The 19161-nt window shown below is 35.1% G+C and overlaps 1 protein-coding gene across 7 annotated transcripts in view; it reads right to left on the reverse strand.

The window, feature by feature from the left end:
• RANBP17 (RAN binding protein 17) overlaps positions 1 to 19161 on the reverse strand; it is a 306922-nt gene that overhangs the window by 272343 nt on the left and 15418 nt on the right. For 6 of the 7 annotated variants that reach the window (XR_012029812.1, XR_012029813.1, XM_072824186.1 and 3 more), the window contains exons 4-8: positions 16517 to 16683; positions 12851 to 12916; positions 7641 to 7745; positions 5999 to 6164; positions 2280 to 2353 (exon numbers count right to left, since the gene is read on the reverse strand). Coding sequence is in view for 5 of the 7 variants with exons in the window: in XM_072824186.1 (XP_072680287.1) it covers positions 2280 to 2353; positions 5999 to 6164; positions 7641 to 7745; positions 12851 to 12916; positions 16517 to 16683 (578 nt within the window). In the remaining 2 variants the exon portion in view is untranslated. Of the gene's footprint in view, positions 1 to 2279; positions 2354 to 4815; positions 4989 to 5998; positions 6165 to 7640; positions 7746 to 12850; positions 12917 to 16516; positions 16684 to 19161 lie in introns of those variants that run through there. The other variant, XM_072824187.1, reaches the window with a different exon arrangement.

Consider the following 19161-nt stretch of genomic DNA (forward strand, 5'->3'; position numbering starts at 1 on the left):
GGTAAAATATGTCTGAGAAATACTGTGCATTACATACGGTGGTATCCTGCAAGTGGGTAAACTTTAATATAACTGGCGTAACTTTACTTAAGCCAGCATATCCCAAATTTATTTGGTGATTGTACATCTTACCCATACCACCCATTAATATCTTGAGGCACTATTTGGAGAATACTGTTGGAAACATTAGATATTCTACAAAAATGGTCTAGTTATCTTCCAGAAGTCAATACTTTACCAGACAATTTCACTACTTGGATTCCTAATTCTACTACTGAAAACCATTGAAGTCTGATCATTAAGTGACAGGCCCAAAATTTGCAACTTTTCAGGCCGAATGGGCCCTGATAGGTTTTGTTTTGGTCCACATATGTTTGTTCACCCACTTCGTTTAAAAAAAAAATTAGCTGTTAATAGTCAATATTTAAATATTTCAATTAAGAGATATTACATAATGTCTGGCTCTCTTAGAAAGTTGAGAACATGGACAGGAATCAGAGGATAGCCTTTTAGACGTTCTTCCAGTTTGCCACAGTCCTCACTTGTTAAAAAAAACAAACATGAACGAACAATTCCTTAAGCAGTTCTGATGTGTGGAAGGTTTAGGAACCACTAGTGTATTAAAAATATCAAGGGTTTGGGGTCAAAAACATCTGGGTTTGAATCTCAGCTTTATTATTTAGTTTGCTGCCCTAATGAAATTCAATTAAGCCAGTCTGGGTCTGTTTCCTTGTCAACATAGTGAGGGTAATAATACTTACCTCGCAGGGCCACTTTGAGGATGAAGTGAGATAAGCACGATATAATAGGGCAGACCCAATAAACGTTACTTTCACCTAAAGCAGTTGTTTTCCACTTAATTTTTAAAGCACCAGTAGCTTGTTTTATTGCAAAACATAATTGTGCATGAAACCATGGTTTTTAAATAACTAAAAACAAAACTACTCTGGTTAAAAGACAGAAGGCTGAAACCCTGCCACCACCTGGAAACATGAGTATCCTGTGAAACTCAGTTTAAAAACCACCACTTCGGGATCCCTGGGTGGCGCAGCGGTTTGGCGCCTGCCTTTGGCCCAGGGCGCGATCCTGGAGACCCGGGATCGAATCCCATGTCGGGCTCCCGGTGCATGGAGCCTGCTTCTCCTTCTGCCTGTGTCTCTGCCTCTCTCTCTCTCTCTGTGTGACTATCATAAATAAATAAAAATTAAAAAAAAAAAAAAAAAAAAACACCACTTCAGGACACCTGGGTGGCTCAGCGGTTGGGTGCCTGCCTTCGGCTCAGGGCATTATCCCAAAATGTGGGATCCAATCCCGCATCGGACTCCTTGCAGGGAGAGCCTGCTTCTCTCTGCCTATTTCTCTGCCTCTCTCTCTCTGTCTCTCATGAACAAATGAAATCTTTAAAAAAACAAACAAACCCACCACCTCAAAACCCTAGATTGGAGAGCAGACATGTTTTTTTTGGTTTTTTGGTTTTTTTTAAAAAGGGGAGGGGAATAGAGTATTTTTGTAGATCTATTCCTCCCTTCTAGGCAATAACATACCTAAACAAACACACTACTGATACGTACTTTAAATCTGGAACATCTTTTTTCAGGAAATGGCAAGATCAGAATTCTCCAACTTTAATTCTAGAAACTTAGATATTAAACGGACTTTTTCTCTTTTTTTTTCAATCTTGCCTGGTCTCTGTTTTAGGTTCCACAAAAGTGGGGTTCATATACTCAAAGTTACTATATAACTAAAGAGTTTTAAGATTTTTTAAAGCACACAAAAGAATTTAATTCAAAAAGTAAATGAACAACTGGAGAGGTGAACACAAAATCAAATGAGCAAATCCCTTGTGTTTCTCTTTAGAGATACCTGATAGGGGCTGCCTGGCAACCCTAGGACATGAAGGGTTGAATAAGAGTTAGAGGGTAGGAAAAGGGAAAGCAACAGATGGTTGTGGCCAACTACTGGACAGAGATCCAGAAGAAAGGATGGGGTGTGGGTAGAAAGGAAGGTACAACTAGAGATTGACAGGTTTTCTGGCTCTGGGCAGGAACTAAATCAACAGCTAGAGGTTCTGGGTTCACTCATGAAATGGAATGCACTGGTGATTATAAACAGAATCTGACAAGTAGTTCAAGTAACATTAATCCCAGGAGATGTAAGAAAAAATTGCTTGTGAGAGGTAAATCCAATCAAGAGTATAAATATGACTTTTTACATAAATATATACCACCCTTAAAGATTGCAGGTATCTTTCAATGAAGTAGTGAATGATTTTTACTTACTAACTGAGATAGTAGTGGTGGAAGTGAATGATACAAATTGAAGAAAAGATCCAATGTTTCTGGTTCCAGGAGAACTGGAAAAAAAAGGATTTTCTAATACCGTTACTTCCATTCAGTGAGCTTAATGTAATCATTAAGACATTATCACACAAATAAGAATTCCAAGGCCTCTGCATATGGCCACTCTTACCAGTTAGGTTTAATTCCTTTTTAATTCCTAGCTATTTTCTTTTGAAAAATGAATACAGAAATAGAAACGAATTAGCTAAAATATTCCTTATTTCTATGTAGCAGAACTTATTTCTATAGTTCTTACTAGGAGAATCTTCTTACCATTTTCATTTGTATTAAAGTTATATGAATTGTATAAATATAAAAATTCAAACAGTATCAAAAAGTAAACACTACTAAAAAATGTATAACAAAAAATAGCTGTACCTAACCTCATTCCAAGTACCTTTCAACTCTTTATCTACACTTATATACATCATTCCAAATAACATGCTATATGACTATTTTTTTATTTGTTTTACCTTAAACATCAAATGAATTCCTGTTATGGTATATAAGATTTTGCTCCTCCCCCCTACGTCCTCTCTCAAAATCCATACACTATTATTTGGGATTAAATCAATTGTAAGTGTTTACATTTATTATGGCTATGTAAGTAATGTTAACCAGATGAGCCAAGGAGTACACTATAATACATTTCTAACACTTTCTGGATTTAATTATAGCATCGTTTCTGTGCTTAATTGTATATCTGTCACTAGTTCTTTCCAAACACTCTGACAGATCTGTACAATGTTCTTCATGCCATTTTTCACATGATCAATAGCATCAAGTAACCTGTAATTTCCCTTCCTTTCCCCTCCCCAACTCCTAGAGCCTTCAATTTGGGATTGGTTGTTGCTAAGTTTGTTATATAATTATGCCCCCTTTTTATGTCTGTTCATTGTCATTTTGTGTTAAAGCTCCCTTTTCACAAACCCCTTACCTTCCATGTTCTTGCTTTTTGTTTTCATGTAACTTTCTGAGAGCAAGCACATAAGGGATAAATTCAAAGACGATGTGCATGTCTGAAATTCTACTTTCTACTTGATCATTTCAGTCTGGTTTGAAAATTATTTCCCTTCAGAAGTCTGAGGATACTACTCCATTGTCTTCTAGCTTCTAGTGCTAATGCTGAGAAGGCCAACACTGTTCTTCACCCCAATCCTTTGTAGGTGACTTATTTCTCCTTTCTGGTAGAACTTAGGATATTCTTTTCATTATTTTTACTCTAGAATGATTATGATTATGAAGCTCAGTGTTTATTTTTTTCATTCATTACAATGGGCACTTGATGAGATCTTTCAATTTGAGAATTTAAGTCTCAGTGCTGAGAACTTTCATTGGTGTTATTTGTTTGCAATTTTTTTTTTTTTTTTTTCCTATCCTCTTTCTCAAACTCCTAGTAGTCAGATACTGGTCTCCTATTTTCATGCTTTCATATTCTTGTATTTTTTTCTATCAAATCTCTCCTTTCTTTTCTGTTCTACTTTCTGAAACATTTCCTTAATTTTTCCTTCCAACTCTTTTATTAAATGTTTTATTTTGGCAACTGCCTTTTATATTTGGAATGTTCTCTGAACTTTCCTTTTTCTTTTTTTCTAATTTTCTTTTTTTTTTTGAACTTTCCTTTTGTTTTGTTTTTTTTTTAAGATTTTATTTATTTATTCATGATGGACATAGAGAGAGAGAGAGAGAGAGGTAGAGACACAGGCAGAGGGAGAAGCAGGCTCCATGCCAGCAGCCCGACGAAGGACTGGATCCTGAGACTCCAGGATCACGCCCTGGGCCAAAGGCAGGCGCTAAACGGCTGAGCTACCCAGGGATCCCCTGAACTTTCCTTTTTAAAACAATTGCTATTCCAGGTCACCTGTGGCTCAGTTGGCTAAGCGTCCGACTCTTGATTTTGGCCCAGGTTATGATCGCAGAGTTGTAAGATTGAGTCCCACTTTGGGCTCCACACTCAGTGGGGAGTCGGCTTAGCTTTTCTCTTCTCTCTTTCCCTCTGCCCCTCCCTGCCATGTTCTCACACATGTGCTTGCTCTCTCTCTAAAATAAATTAATAAATCTTAAAAAAAAAAAAAAGGCAATATCCTATTCTTGTTTCAGAAATGTGTTATCTCCCTGAGGACATTAACTATACTTTTTTTGACATTTACTTCTGTGGAGGCGGAGAAAATTAAGGCCATTCCACTTTAAGTTCAGCGTTAGCACAAGTACAGCCATCCCAGGCCCCTGTGAATAAGAGCTGAACTTTACCTTACTTCAGTTACAGGAAGAAAACAGCTTACAGCTAAACGTCCTAGAAAGCCCCATATTAGAATAAAAACAGAGCCCAAGCCAAGGGCAGGAAGTCCCTATTAGAATAAGAACAGAGCTCAATGCCTTGAAGGCCCCATATCAAAATGTAAACAGAACTTGAGGAATTGCTCCACCCCTTATGGAGGTCCCCTAGACCAGCCCTTAAAACTAAACTGAAACCCACCTCGGGGTCCAAGTCCCTGCTCCGCTGTGTCGGGTACACTTGGACCCAAGCTCGAGCTTGTAAATAAACCCTCGTGTGTTTGCATCGGTGTCGGCTCCTTGGTGGTTTCTCGGATTCGCAATCTTGGGCACAACACTTCAACTCTTTACTTTGTCTGTTTCTATAAAATCTCCCTTTAAAAAATACTTTTTAGGATAATTATAGGTGCATACAGAGTCACAAGAAATAATACAATGAGACGCCAAGCACCCTTTACTCGGTTTCCTCCAATAATCAATTCTTGCAAAAACTACAGTACAATATCACAGTCAGGAAAGGGCAGTGATATAATCCATCAATCTTACTGATATTTCCCATTTTTACACATACTCATGTGTATGCATTGGTGTGTGTCTGTGTGTATGTGTAGCCTTTGCAATTTTTATTACATTTCTTGGTTCATGTATTCATCATGATACTAAAAATACTAAGCCCCTTTTAATTTGTTTTAATCTCTGATTTCCATGTTAGCTTTCACAAAATCTGTGGTGTTTTTCTACTAGTTTTGATATCCTGAATATCCAGTTTAATTTCTCGGGAGAAAAAAGGTCTGGTCTTGGGAAGTGTGAGGTACACACGGGGAAGAGACGAGAAAAGGCAGAGGTGGTAGTTGCACCTCTGGCAGTGGAGAAGACTCTAGGGACTTTGTGCAGAATACAGAGTTTTTACCAAGCCCTTTCAGCCCTATTCCTCACCTCTGATTTCAGGAATACCCTAGTACCATCATCTTTCTGAAATGTGTGAGAGTAAATCGGCTTGCTTTTTTTCTTGGTATCCTTCTCTGTAAGAAAATAAATTGCAACTTCGCTTTGCTATGTCACTTACTCTAATTCATTCTCTTCCTAACTTTGAAAAGTATTTTTTCCTTGCCAGTGTTATATCGTTTATCTGCAAGTTTCAAAACAGAACTCTTCATTTGCCCTCCCAAACCTGTTATCCCCTTAACTCTAGAGCTATTTATCCTATTTTCCAATATCAAAATATGGAAGCGCCTATGATATGAATTAAGGAAAACAGATTTCAATACTGGGCATTAGCAACTACCTTGTTTACAAATCTTTTTTAATTTTTTGATACATATGGCAACTATATTTAATTCTGTTCTTTTACTCTGACCGTCCCTCACACTCAACTTTCTTCTTACTTGTTCTCCAGGTTGTTGGTATCTGGACTGTGCAAAGATCATCTGCAGACTCATCTGCTGAACTGCCAATGAAGTCAAAGTTAAGGCAGTTGAGGACCAGTTTCAAGACCTGCATTACTAGATTTTGTTGACCTTGATCCTGAAGATTTAAAGGTTTGGCCAACACCTGAAAAAAGTTGAAAGTCAAACAACACATTATGGAATATGTCAATAAACAAATTTTCACTTCACTGATTTAAATTTTTCTTCAATGCCAAATTAGAACTAGGAAGAAAAGTTTGCATAGTTATGTTGTATATTTTAGGAAAAGTTGCAAAATCACTTTTGACAAAAATCTACAATAAATTATTTCAAGTTATATTTTCTAAAGTGAGAATAAGACCTTTTACACTTAACTGCAAATTGTAGGTCATCTTCTAAAGTTATAAAAAGTAACTTTAGGACAAATACTTTACTCAGCACAAATCTCTGGGATTCATTAGCTCAAAGGCTGCTTAGAACAAGCTGAAAATATAATATTCTTCAAGTGGGGAAACTTTATGTATAAATGATCCATATTCAGCTAACAAAGGTTGTCAGAGCTGTCTGAATGAAGAAGGACACTCACAAGCTTTTGGAGAACAATCCTGACTGCACCCTGCCTCTACCCGCCACACCTCCCACCCCAGCAAAATGTCCTTTCTGACACAACCAGAATATATTATTATCTCCTAAAGACACATTGTGAAGTATCTATGGAGGAAGTGATATGAAGTTTGGGATTCTGCTTTAAGAATAACACAAAAAGAAAATTGTTAGAAAAGTACCGAGATGAAACAAGACTGGTCATGAACTGTTACTGCTTTAACTGATTGATATGTCCAAGGGAGTTCATTATTACTCCTCCACATTCTTTTTGTATATGATAAAATTTTCCACACAAAAAGAAAATTTTAAAAATAACAGAGAATCTTTCAGTCTGGTCTATTGCGGCAGTTATCCTATTACTAACTATACCATAGAACTGAAATAATTAGAAACTGGTATTTAGTGGAACCTACTTTAGGAAATGCTATACTAAGCCAATTAAAAAGCTTGAATAGTATGATAGAATCCCTATACTACAAGCAAACACAATACAATTATGAATTGTACTATCCCCAATGTTCAACAGGGCACTAAGGAGCAAATTTCCCAAAGAAATTATTACCATTAACCATCTTGGTTCCTCTATAAATAAATATTGATAACTGATGAATTAGGAAAACTTAGAGTCATTTCATTGTTCATCTGCATCCCATAAAATATAGGCAACTAAAATAAAGAAAAAAAGTCTCAGCTTCTATAATAAATAATCTACAATGTAGGAAAGCAATGAAATTACTACCTAAAGACGAGTTACTAAATTCCCTTTGTATTTTGTTTTCTTATATTCCTGGTAAATAAAATTGAATTTTTTGGAACCTCTCACAGATTTGTGGAAATCTACTGTACTTAAGATTGTTCATAATAACTCTTCAAAAGGCAGAATGGGGGCTGGAGAAGAGGGACTCATTTGAAATTCTTTTGAAACTTAAAATTTCCTAAATACTCTAAGTAGGATATTGAATGATTAAATAACTTACCTCTTTTATTTTTTTTTTAACTTTTTTTTTTAACTTACCTCTTTTAGAAGAGAGCATGCTAGCACTAAAATGTCTTTGAGAGAAGTGTCACGAAATGAGGTAGCTATTTTCCTGTGTTTTGCTGAAGGTCTAGAATAATCAACCTTAAAAGAACAAGATGAATTTATTTAAGCAGACTTACAAATAGCAAAGCAAAAATTTACTAAGAAAAGGAATGGAAATAATGATTAAAGAAGTATCAAATAGAGAGTTGAGAGCTTTTGAAAATCTCCTGGGATAAGTGCCTTGCTTACTGTTACTCTAAGAGTTAATGGCAGACCCGCAGGCAGGATCCCTGGATTGTTTCAATTCATTGGTATTTCTAACCATACCAATTCCAAAATTAAAAACCAGAATTGATCATACTTTCAGAGGCAATATAAATATAGATTATAAAATAATAGATGAATCCTAAGACTATCAACTCCTGAACCATGCACCATTTCACATTAGGCAAGTAACAACTTCCCTTTCCTCAGATTTCACCTGTAAAATGAGAATCTCTAAGATAATCAAATTCTAACTTTCTGTGAATCAGTTAATAATCAATTACGGAAAAACTCTTCATAAAAAAGTAATATTTCTATATGTACCAGAAATGCCATTGGTTCATATATCCTTGGTGTTTTAAAAAGAAAGGCAGAAATTATAAATAACCTGAAATCTTATTACATAAGGAATAGTACATTCCCTCTGAATATTAGTTAACGCTAAATAATTTTTAAGAATACGTTCACAAATAGTTCTTGAGCCTCTAATCTAAAATGTGATATGGTCAAAACTATACTATTAATGCCATTAATACTTCCATTTATCAATAGCAAACAGTAAACGAAGTTGAAGTCTGATACCCAAATGACTATCAACACTGTGGGCTACAGTCGCCATCGCATTCTTTTTGCTATTTGGAAGAAGAAAATAAACTATTTTCTTTGCTAATGCTTATAGATTTAAAAAAAGCAGTGAGCTCAAAATTGATTATCTGATACTTTCTATGCTCTATCATATAATTTAGACTATACTTAAATGCCAGATTTACTTATAGAAATATGAAACATAACAGAAATGACTACAGAAAGCAGTTACTGGAATCTATAACCAGTATGTAGGATTCAAATTAGCATTTCCAGCACTCTTCCCTTCTTTTGCTTTTATTTTTAATTTTTCTTTAAAAATTTTTTCTTTTAATTTTATTTATTCATGAGAAACACAGAGAGAGAGGCAGAAACAGGCAGAGGGAGAAGCAGGCCCCACGCCTGGGATGTGGGACTCGATCCCAGGACCCTGGGATCACGTCCTGAGCCAAAAGCAGACGTTCAACCTCTGAGCCACCCAGGCATCCTTCTTCCCTTCTTTTAAATCAAACTTCATCTGTCTCTCTGATATTTCCCTCAATATATTAAAAAATATATATTTTCCTTAATACAAATTAGTAATAGCATACAGTAATATTACAAATGTGATTTATGAAGTACTCTTCACATATTATTTCGATTATTCTCTTTTTACACAGGAAAATTAAAGTTTATAGGCACACACTATCTTAGACCAATCTCTCATTACTACCATATCTATAACATGAACAGAAGAACCTCCTATGGGGGCACTTGTACAACTAGGCCCTACGCTGCTAGTAGCTTATCTGATCTTAGTTAAGATCCTGGAAAGTGCCATTCCCACTTTACAGACAGTAAGTCTGTAAGTTTAAAGATATTCAGAAGTTTGTACAAAGTAGTAAGCAATAGAACTTAAATACAAATCTAGGTCTTTTTTTTTTAAATTTACTTTTTATTGGTGTTCAATTTGCCAACATATAGAATAATACCCAGTGCTCATCCCATCAAGTACCCCCCTCAGTGCCCGCCACTCAGTCACACCTACTCCCCCCATCCACCTCCCTCCTCTTCCACCACCCCTAGTTCGTTTCGCAGAGTTAGGAGTCTCTCATGTTCCGTCTCCCTTTCTGATATTTCCCACTCATTTTTCTCCCTTCCCCTTTAATCCCTTTCACTATTTTTTATATTCCCCAAATGAATGAGACCATATAATGTTTGTCCTTCTCCGATTGACTTATTTCACTCAGCATAATACCCTCCAGTTCTATCCATGTCAAAGCAAATGGTGGGTATTTGTCGTTTCTAATGGCTGAGTAATATTCCACTGTATACATAAACCACCTCTTCTTTATCCATTCATCTTTCGATGGACACCGAAGCTCCTTCCACAGTTTGGCTATCGTGGACATTGCTGCTAATAAACATCGGGGTGCAGGTGTCCCGGCGTTTCATTGCATCTGTATCTTTGGGGTAAATCCCCAGTGGTGCAATTGCTGGGTCATAGGGCAGATCTATTTTTAACTCTTTGAGGAACCTCCCTCCACACAGTTTTCCAGAGTGGCTGCACCAGTTCACATTCCCACCAACAGTGCAGGAGGGTTCCCCTTTCTCCACATCCTCTCCAACATTTGTGGTTTCCTGCCTTGTTAATTTTCCCCATTCTCACTGGTGTGAGGTGGTATCTCATTATGGTTTTGACAAATCCAGGTCTTATTTCAGTTATCTTCAAGGCCTACATACTTACTTAACTTGGACTTCTCACTGATATCCAGTCTTTTAAGAGGGACTATGTATGTATTGTCTACTATATATTTATACCTCTATAATGTAGGTAAAGGATATTTTACTTCTTGAGGATTATATATTGAATACCCTTTAGGAACAGTAAAATAATAGGTTTGGCTTTGAAAAAAACAAGATAGCATACAATCCTCTTTTAGGAAACCTCAAGTTTAGATGTTTTTCTTTAAAAAAATACATCTTGTTATTGATATTATATGAATTTACCTGGCTCACATTTAACAATGATAGTGTTTGATTTTCATCATACACTGTAGATCTATCTCCTTGCTGCCTGGTTCAGAAGTACTTAGTAAACACTTGTTGATACTATAAATGCCATAAAATTAGACTAATAAAATGTGTCCACAAAAGCCATGTATTTTTTTTCCCATACAAAACCAAAATCAAACTTCAGACCTTGAAGCTTTTTTCAAAAGGCACTTGGTGATATATAAGCCTAGAATATCTCGTGCCAGAAAGTAAGAAAAATATTCAGACTAGTGAGTGTCAAATGGACAGAGAAGCTAGCTTGAAAAGGTTCCTACTGGCCAAATCTTGCAAATGTGAACATCAAAATATAATGTTAGTAACAAATTATAACCTATTAAATAAAAAAGGAAGCCAGGAATCCATGCTGATAAATAAGTGAATAAACTGAAAGCCTGATGAGGAATGGGTCTTTTCAGTCTTAAATACTTATTATTTACAAAGGAGAAAAAATAAATCTACAATTAGAGAAGCCTGGTAGAGCCCATCTTCATCAAGTAACCAAAGTAAACATCATTAGTAATGTAACAAATCAAATCACGTTCTTCCTGACTGGAAACAGTGAGAAGATCACAGTATCATTTCTGTGACACTCCTAACCAATATGCATAATCTGAATCTAATAACAAAGAAACATCAGACAATCCCAAATTGAGAGACATTTCGCAAAACAGGCCTGTAATTTTTATAAATGTCAAGGTCATGAAAAGTGAGGGAAAGACTGAGGAATTTTTCTAGATAGATGGAGACTAATAAGACATGTCAAATAAATGAGATGCACAATTCTAAACTGGTTCCTTCCTGGGACAAATGGTGAACTCAAATAGAATATGAGAGTAATAGTAATAGAATATGAGAACTCAAATAGAATATGCCACTGTTAGCTTTCTGATTGTAATGGTTGTATTAGAGTTACACAGGAGAATGTCCTTGTATGTAGGATATACACAAAAGTATTCAGGGATCATGCTGGAAACTTAGTATCAAATGGTTGAGAAAAAAACTTTTTTTTGTATTGTACTCAGGAATCTTACGTAAATTTGACACAGCTAATTCAAAGAAAAACTTGGTTGCTCTTTTAATCACATTTTTATTAGAATGCCATGTCACCTAGACCTCTCTCGATAGCAAACCCTTATTACCAGAGCAATTTGTACTCCTGTTAGGCTTTTATAAAACAAGAAATGGAAAAAAAATGCTGGTTTTAAGATTAGCAAAAAGCTGATGGTTGTATAAACTAGATGATGGATACATGGGGTTGTTGTACTATTCTCTACATTTTTATGAGATAAAATTTTCATACTAAAATTATTTTTTAAAAGAAAGCCACAGTTCTTTAGATGTATTTATAGACCCTAATAGGATTAGCCAAAGTCCTTGTCATAATATACCTGCTAACACAGTAACTCTGTTCCAGGTACTATTGTTATTAGCCCCGGAGATACATACATACATGCATACTGGCATACAGCCATAAGTGAAAAATCTTTATATACTCTGGGGCAGAGGCGTCTATGATAAATTAAGAGATCACTTTAAATTTAAGATATCCATCCAATAAAACTAGAAATATTTTCTAATTCCTGACTGAACAAAGATGAAAATAGTTATTTTGGGGGATTTTTTTTATGCAAAGGAACTATACTGACACTCCAAAGGGAGTTGGCAAGTAGTCCTGGGTATGCAAGCTCTTCATATTTATACACACAGACAGACTACTTAACATGACAATAGTTTTAAAATATAGACACTACCTTTAGCCCCTTTTATTTTAACATTATCCCATAGAGGACCCAATTTCTGTTTTTGTGCTGTTTAGAACTATGATAAGTACAAAAGTGAGCAGAAAGAGGTGACAATGTGCTCAGCTACTGAGCTCATAAAGGCACTGTTGAGGGGAAACTCTCCTTGTACAGAGTGAAAATCCATGCTAGCAAGTGGCCAAGTGCCAAGTGGCCTGTTTTTGAGGAGTCCTGCTGTGTACCCATTATTGAAAATTCATTTGCCAAACTCTGTCTTTTATTTGTAAGCAAATAAAGATTTGTTTCTCTTCATATCATTTATTTCTTATGGTTAGTATATGACTATACAGAGAGGATAAAAGGACAATTCACCAACTGTCTGAGCAATGACCATGTCTAATTCTCTTCCTTGTAGCACTTTACACTGTTGCTGTTACTTTCAATAATAAATGTTCCAATACTCAATTATCCCACAATAACAAAAGATTTGATTATTCAGAGTTTCATGCCACACAAACATTTTATATGAAAGAATCAGCATTACTCAGCGAACTTCATGTCACTATTAGATGGAAGGCTTACCAAGTTCATTTCCTGAGTCAACTCTGAAAGGATTATTACTCCTATTATGCAGTGCTCCACAGTACCCTATGGAGAAAACAACCAAGTATACCCTAAGTACAGACATATTATCAGTTCTTAATGTGTAAACAAATAATTAAATACTGAAACATCACATTTTTCTCAATAATGTATCTACTAAAATATGTACAAAAATCATTAGAAGGTCTACAAAAATGATTTCAAGCTCATTTTTTTAAAGGATAAATTTAGGTACACACAGAGTTGAGTGGGCAAAAAAGCTCACCTTAGAACTGCATAATACTCCACAAAATGTTTATAGCACCTAGGACTTACATTAACCCAACCCTAAAATACAAGGGTTTAACTTTTCATAAGACTCTGCATAAGAATGAACCAAAAAAATGCCTTTTAGTTCTATAAATTTGCTTGAAGGCTACTGAGATAGCTGCACTCAATAATTAATAAAGAACTTAAGGGATCCCTGGGTGGCGCAGCGGTTTGGCGCCTGCCTTTGGCCCAGGGCAGATCCTGGAGACCCGGAATCGAGTCCCACGTCGGGCTCCTGGTGCATGGAGCCTGCTTCTCCCTCTGCCTGTGTCTCTGCCTCTCTCTCTGTTACTATCATAAATAAATAAAAAAATAAAAAAATAAAAAGAACTTAAGAACTAATCTAAATCTATCAATCTAATAACAGATAAGATCACTTAGGCCCTTCTAATATTATTTAACAGTGCTTTGTGTATACATTTATTATGGTATCTATAATGAAGGCATCTAAAATGTCCAATGCACTGGGGTAAATAAGTACATGACTATCAATATGGTACACAGTTTCATAGCCTCATAACATGATAAATAATGTTTTTAATTTAATCAGCTTCCAATTTAATCTCAAAAACTTCCTTCAAATCAAAATTCAGATTTTATATGCACCATTACTTACAAATTACCCTGCTGCAAAATCACACTAGAAGTGTAAAAATTAAAGATTTGACATCCAGGAGTGCCTGGGTGGCTCAGTCAGTTGAATGATGGACTCCATTTCAGCTCAGGTCATGATCTCAGGGTCTTAAGATTGAGCCCCACATCACCCTCAGAGCTCAGTACAGTCTGACTGAGATTCTTTCTCTTCTTCTCCCTCTGTTCCTCCCCCTCCCATGCATTCTAATAAATAAACAAATCTTTAAAAAAAAGTCTAATTGAATTTAAGTAAATAAAAAATAAAAATAAAAAATAAAAAAGTAACATCCAATTATAGTATAATCATAAAAAAGCATTAATACAGACTACACATTTTTCAAGTCTTAATTTTATAGTCGGTCATTCTTCTATTTATTATCTCAGGATAAAAAAATAAACAAAAGAAATGGGCCATAATTTTGACATTTTAATTCTTTACGGTCCTTCACAACTATCTCAACAGTTTGAACTGAGCTACAGATTTCCTGTTCTTTTTTTTTTTTTTAAGATTTATTTATTCACGAAAGACAGAGAGAGAGAGAGAAACAGACAGACAGGCAGAGGGAGAAGCGGGCTCCATGCAGGGAGCCTGATGTGGGACTCAATCCTGGGATCATGCCCCAGGCTGAAGGCAGGAGCTAAACTACTGAGCCACCCAGGGACCATGGCTGGTCATCTACAAACTCACTGCTTATCTGAGAAAGGTTGGTACTGGTTCATGATGAGACAGAAAGAGTTTGCACAAGATTATAAAACAGCTAAATCCCTACTAAGCACACTCCTTAGTTTAGCTGGCATTTTTTTCATAGCAAGTCTTCCTCAGTGAAGGAAGCACCACGTTGATTTACATTTGCTCTTTATCTTGTGAATTAGCAATTTGACTAGCACTGTCATAAATAACAGGAGGCTCTTCCTGGGTATGTATATAGAAAGGAAGCTCATAAATGTTTGTAGTATGGCAGCAATAAGACTGCAATAACAGAGAAAAGAAGATGTACAAAACTTCAAGCAATTAAAGATTTTAGCAAATTTAAAATAATTTTTAGTACAAAAATCACAGAAGCTGCTAATACCCAAAGGAACCATGTGGTACTACTATATTTGAGTACTTAAAGTCAGTCGCCTTTCGCATGATTCAAAGTTAGGTTAAGTCAAACCAGAAAGCAAGTGCTTTTTTTGTGATACGCTGATAAAGCTTGAAGACAAAACATTTTCTGTTTCTTCTGGTTTTCCAAAATTGACAAAAACACACTAAAAGCTCAACTTTAAGTTCAACTTACCAGCCATTGGAAAGAGAGCTTGAGAAATGTTAGACAACACGAATGACTTCATTCCATTGTTTCCGACCTTAATTTTATTTTTAAAAAACTCTGAGGTCTATTCTTGCCTACTAGACTAATGATTCTTGGTAAGCTGTGTGTGATCTTAGAAAATAACAAGAAAGGGTTGCTATTTTGTTAGGCAAAATTATGAGTACAACCCTGGAGTGAGAAATTCATTTGTCTCTGAATAAACTCCCACCACCCCAGGGCTGCAATCCTCAGGGCTAAAAATACATTCATTCTTGTGAAATTTTAGATGATCAAAGATTAACCAGGGTTTTAACAATCTGAATAAAAAAGAAGCAACATAGTTTACTGTTTCGTATTCTGAGGTTTCTAGAATTGCACTGCATGGTAGAGTTACATCTTACACAGGGATTTATTGCCTAAGAAATAAAATCTCAGAAAGTCCAAATTGCCTCTAATTGCCAATAAACCAATACTGAACCATCTCTCAACCCAAACTGCTGGTTTTTGCTCAAGAACTGTAACAGATCACTGCTTCTGCAGCAGAGCACCAGCTAAAGTCCTTTTCTTGCAATTAGGGATAATGTTTATATGAAAAAATATGTATCTTTAAATATCTGAATCACACTGAGCAAGGCAGGATGGTCACCCTGAGAGGCATGCAGAGACTGGAAATGACAGATCTAGGTTGGCCACATCACACTCCCAGACATGTACTACTCTGTGGAATGGCAAGTGGGATCATCAGCACAATTTATATGACTGTCCTCTTGCTTATTTTTCTTTTTCTTATTTTTTGCAGGTCAAATACCTAAATTTGTGTAGGTTAAATGCGCATATGCCATAACTTGAAACATTTAGGTTAAAAATAGAGAAATTAGCATAGTCAATATAGTCTAATGCAAAAATTAAATATATGTATCTCTTAAGTTAGAAAACTTGAAGTGCTTGCTCTATGCTTTACTGGGTCACTGTGCAGTTACGCAATTTACTTAATTTTCCTAAGCCTCATTTGCAAATGAGATCCACTTCACAGAGATATTATGAGCATTACATCACATAATACATGAAAAATATTATATCCATTTTGTTTATATGTAGCACATAGCCAACCATGTTATAAAGGACAGAACATGTATTTTTTAAGTTTTCTAATTTTTGTGTATTTTCTAATTTTCTGATGTTTCCTAACATTCTAATTTTCATTTCTCTGGTTTGGAACTTTTATAATGGCATGATCCTCATTTATTGGCAATAAAAAATAAAGGATCCAGAGGATAAACAATATATCATAATTAATATTGTACTGGTAGCCACAGAATAACTCATATGGCTTTAAGAAAAAAGTTTTATAAAACAAAAAAACAAAATAACCACCTAGTGATGTTCTAATAATGTAATAATGCCTTCTTACCTGAAGGAACTTCTTCACATCAGCAATAATTTCTCTGAAGACAAACTGGTCTTTCTGAACCTCAAACCATCCCAATTTAGTGATTTTAGCAATGACTTGAATTAGAGCTTGGATAACAAAGAGTGCCAGCTTGGGTTGTGATGCCACATAATTAAGAATGTAGTTTCCTATAAGAAAATATTCTGTGATCATTTGAACTTTTCAGTAACATACTGTGAATCATGTTAAGAAAAATAGCTGGTAATGACACATTCTTTGACAAAAAGTTAATTCCATTCTCCAAAATGGTCATTTCTACCATAAGGCTATTGTGAAAAGGGAAATTTGCTCCAATTTAAATTTAATATTAGGGAGAATTTGAGTCTAATGAGAATGTCACTTTTGTTTTTGCATGATTTCATGTAGAAAAAACTGCCAGGTGAATAAAGAAAACTGCAACCAGGCCAAATGAAGTAAACTATACACAAAATGCATACACTTCAAACATCTAGTAGCTATATCAGTTCACCTCATGTGTTATCAGCCTCATGCATCCTTATCTGGTTTTACACCTTTCTATTCCATTTCTGATCACCTTCCACCACTTCATTATAACTCACAAGTCCATATCCAAAAACAAAATTCAGATCTTCTTCAAGATAAAATATTTATTTTACCATTTAAGTATTTCTTAACCATTTAAAACACGTAAATCTCTACTAAACCTTATATTAGATTTCTTTTTTCTAATGTGTCACTGACAAAGTACCTGAGTTTTATTTCCATATCCCATTTCTCTCATGAGTCTTGCAAAACAATGCATAACACAGTCACTTTAGGGATGCGTATGTCTGTTATAGCAAAACTGACTGTATACCATCCTGTTTAAGTGGCATAAAAAATACAAATAGTACAGTATGATAAAATTAAGTACATTAGGTTACAGAAAGTACAAATAGAATAGTAAATTAAAACTTGGAACAAAAAAAAAAAAAAAAAAACCTTGGAACAAAGTTGATACACCAAAATCATTAAAAGTGGGTAGCAAAGTCAGCTATGAGCTTCCCAGTGGATTGAATAACTGAGGTCAGATAACACATATGCCAAAAGTCTAACAGAAAAACAAAGGAAAAAAAATGTTTAAAAAGGCTGTCAGGCCATTAGGGAAAAGAATGAAGGAGAGGTAAATACTTCAATATTTAACTAAAAACAGCTGTAGTGAGATTCCTGACATTAAAAATTCTCATGACTACTATATTTCAGCCTTAATTTTTATTAACATCAAGATTATATAGTTATACAAATAAAAAAATTAAATCTTTTTTAAAAAGCACAGATTTTCCTAGAATTAGGATAAGCCTGATAAAGGTTTCTCCAATGGATTATGGTAATAAGGATATCCTAAGCTTCATTACCTATGTTTTATTTCAATAATGAAGCTTAAGAAGATGACACTGCTTCTAGAATATAAAAGAAAATCTGGTTTATTTACTTCAATTATTTTTACTATCTTGAAATATTTTAACCTGGAGGGGATGTGGGAAATTTGTAGGTGGGTAATGATAACCACAAGGAGGATAATCTCAAAATAATAACACAACTAAATGGGAGATAAACCAAGTTTCACATTTAAGCTAGGTACCAATAAATACACCTTCCCAGACTGCCCAAGTTAAGACATCGACCAACGAGTTATTATCTAAGGCAGAAAAAAATTTAATAAACTATATTTTTATTATTTCAGCTGAATATTTTACATAAAACTCTCGTTACGTTTTTTTTACATGAGTTCTAATATTTGTCCAGTTTACTAAGTGTCTGATAACGACCAAGTAAAACAATACCCATCTCATCATCACCAGCCCAAGATAACAGAGAAAAGCCATACCAAGAAGAAAATGCAATACTCAAGAAGACACACAGGAGAATAAAATAAAACAGCTAAAAAAACCTCTCACATAGACGTTCAAAAAAAGTTGGAAAGCTCTGCACTAAAGGCTCTTCGGGTGCTGAACCCTGTAGAATAGAAGTGCCTTGGTTAGAACAGAAGTGCTCCCCAGCAAATTCCCTTTGTGGCTCTCACAGCAATGTGAAGATACTGTTATTATACTATTATTAATATTGTTTCTTAGGTAAAGGATATAAAGGTCAAAGAGTGAAATAACGTAAAGATACATGGTTACAAGAATGGTCTATCAATTAGGGGTCGTCATAAAGGGACTCGACTACTTAGCTGAAAAAATGGTATTTAACTGATGAGCAACAGTAAGTCATTGTTAATTATACTAATAAAGGTAGAAAATAGTGTGGTAAATACAGAAAACTGGCAATAATGTTGGAAAATAATAAGATATGTAGTCTAGGACCATATCATGAAGAACTGAGGATTCTGCAGTGCTGTAAAGACAATGTGACTCTTGAAGCAATTCCTCACATTTTCCACTTTGACATATATCAGATAACGTCACGACAAACATTCCAATCTACTTGCAGAAATAAGAGTAAGTCAAACCAAAGAAACTCATAAAGGAAACACATCACTTGTTGCATGAAATTGTAAGTTTCTACTTTTTTCTTTTTTCCAAATTTCCTTTAATGAATGCTCTTTTTATTTAAGTATTTATTTAAAAATATATGTCAACTAGACCATCTGACAATAGGCCTAT

Source organism: Canis lupus, chromosome 4 (genome assembly GCF_048164855.1).
Source record: "Canis lupus baileyi chromosome 4, mCanLup2.hap1, whole genome shotgun sequence".
Lineage (NCBI taxonomy): Eukaryota > Metazoa > Chordata > Mammalia > Carnivora > Canidae > Canis > Canis lupus.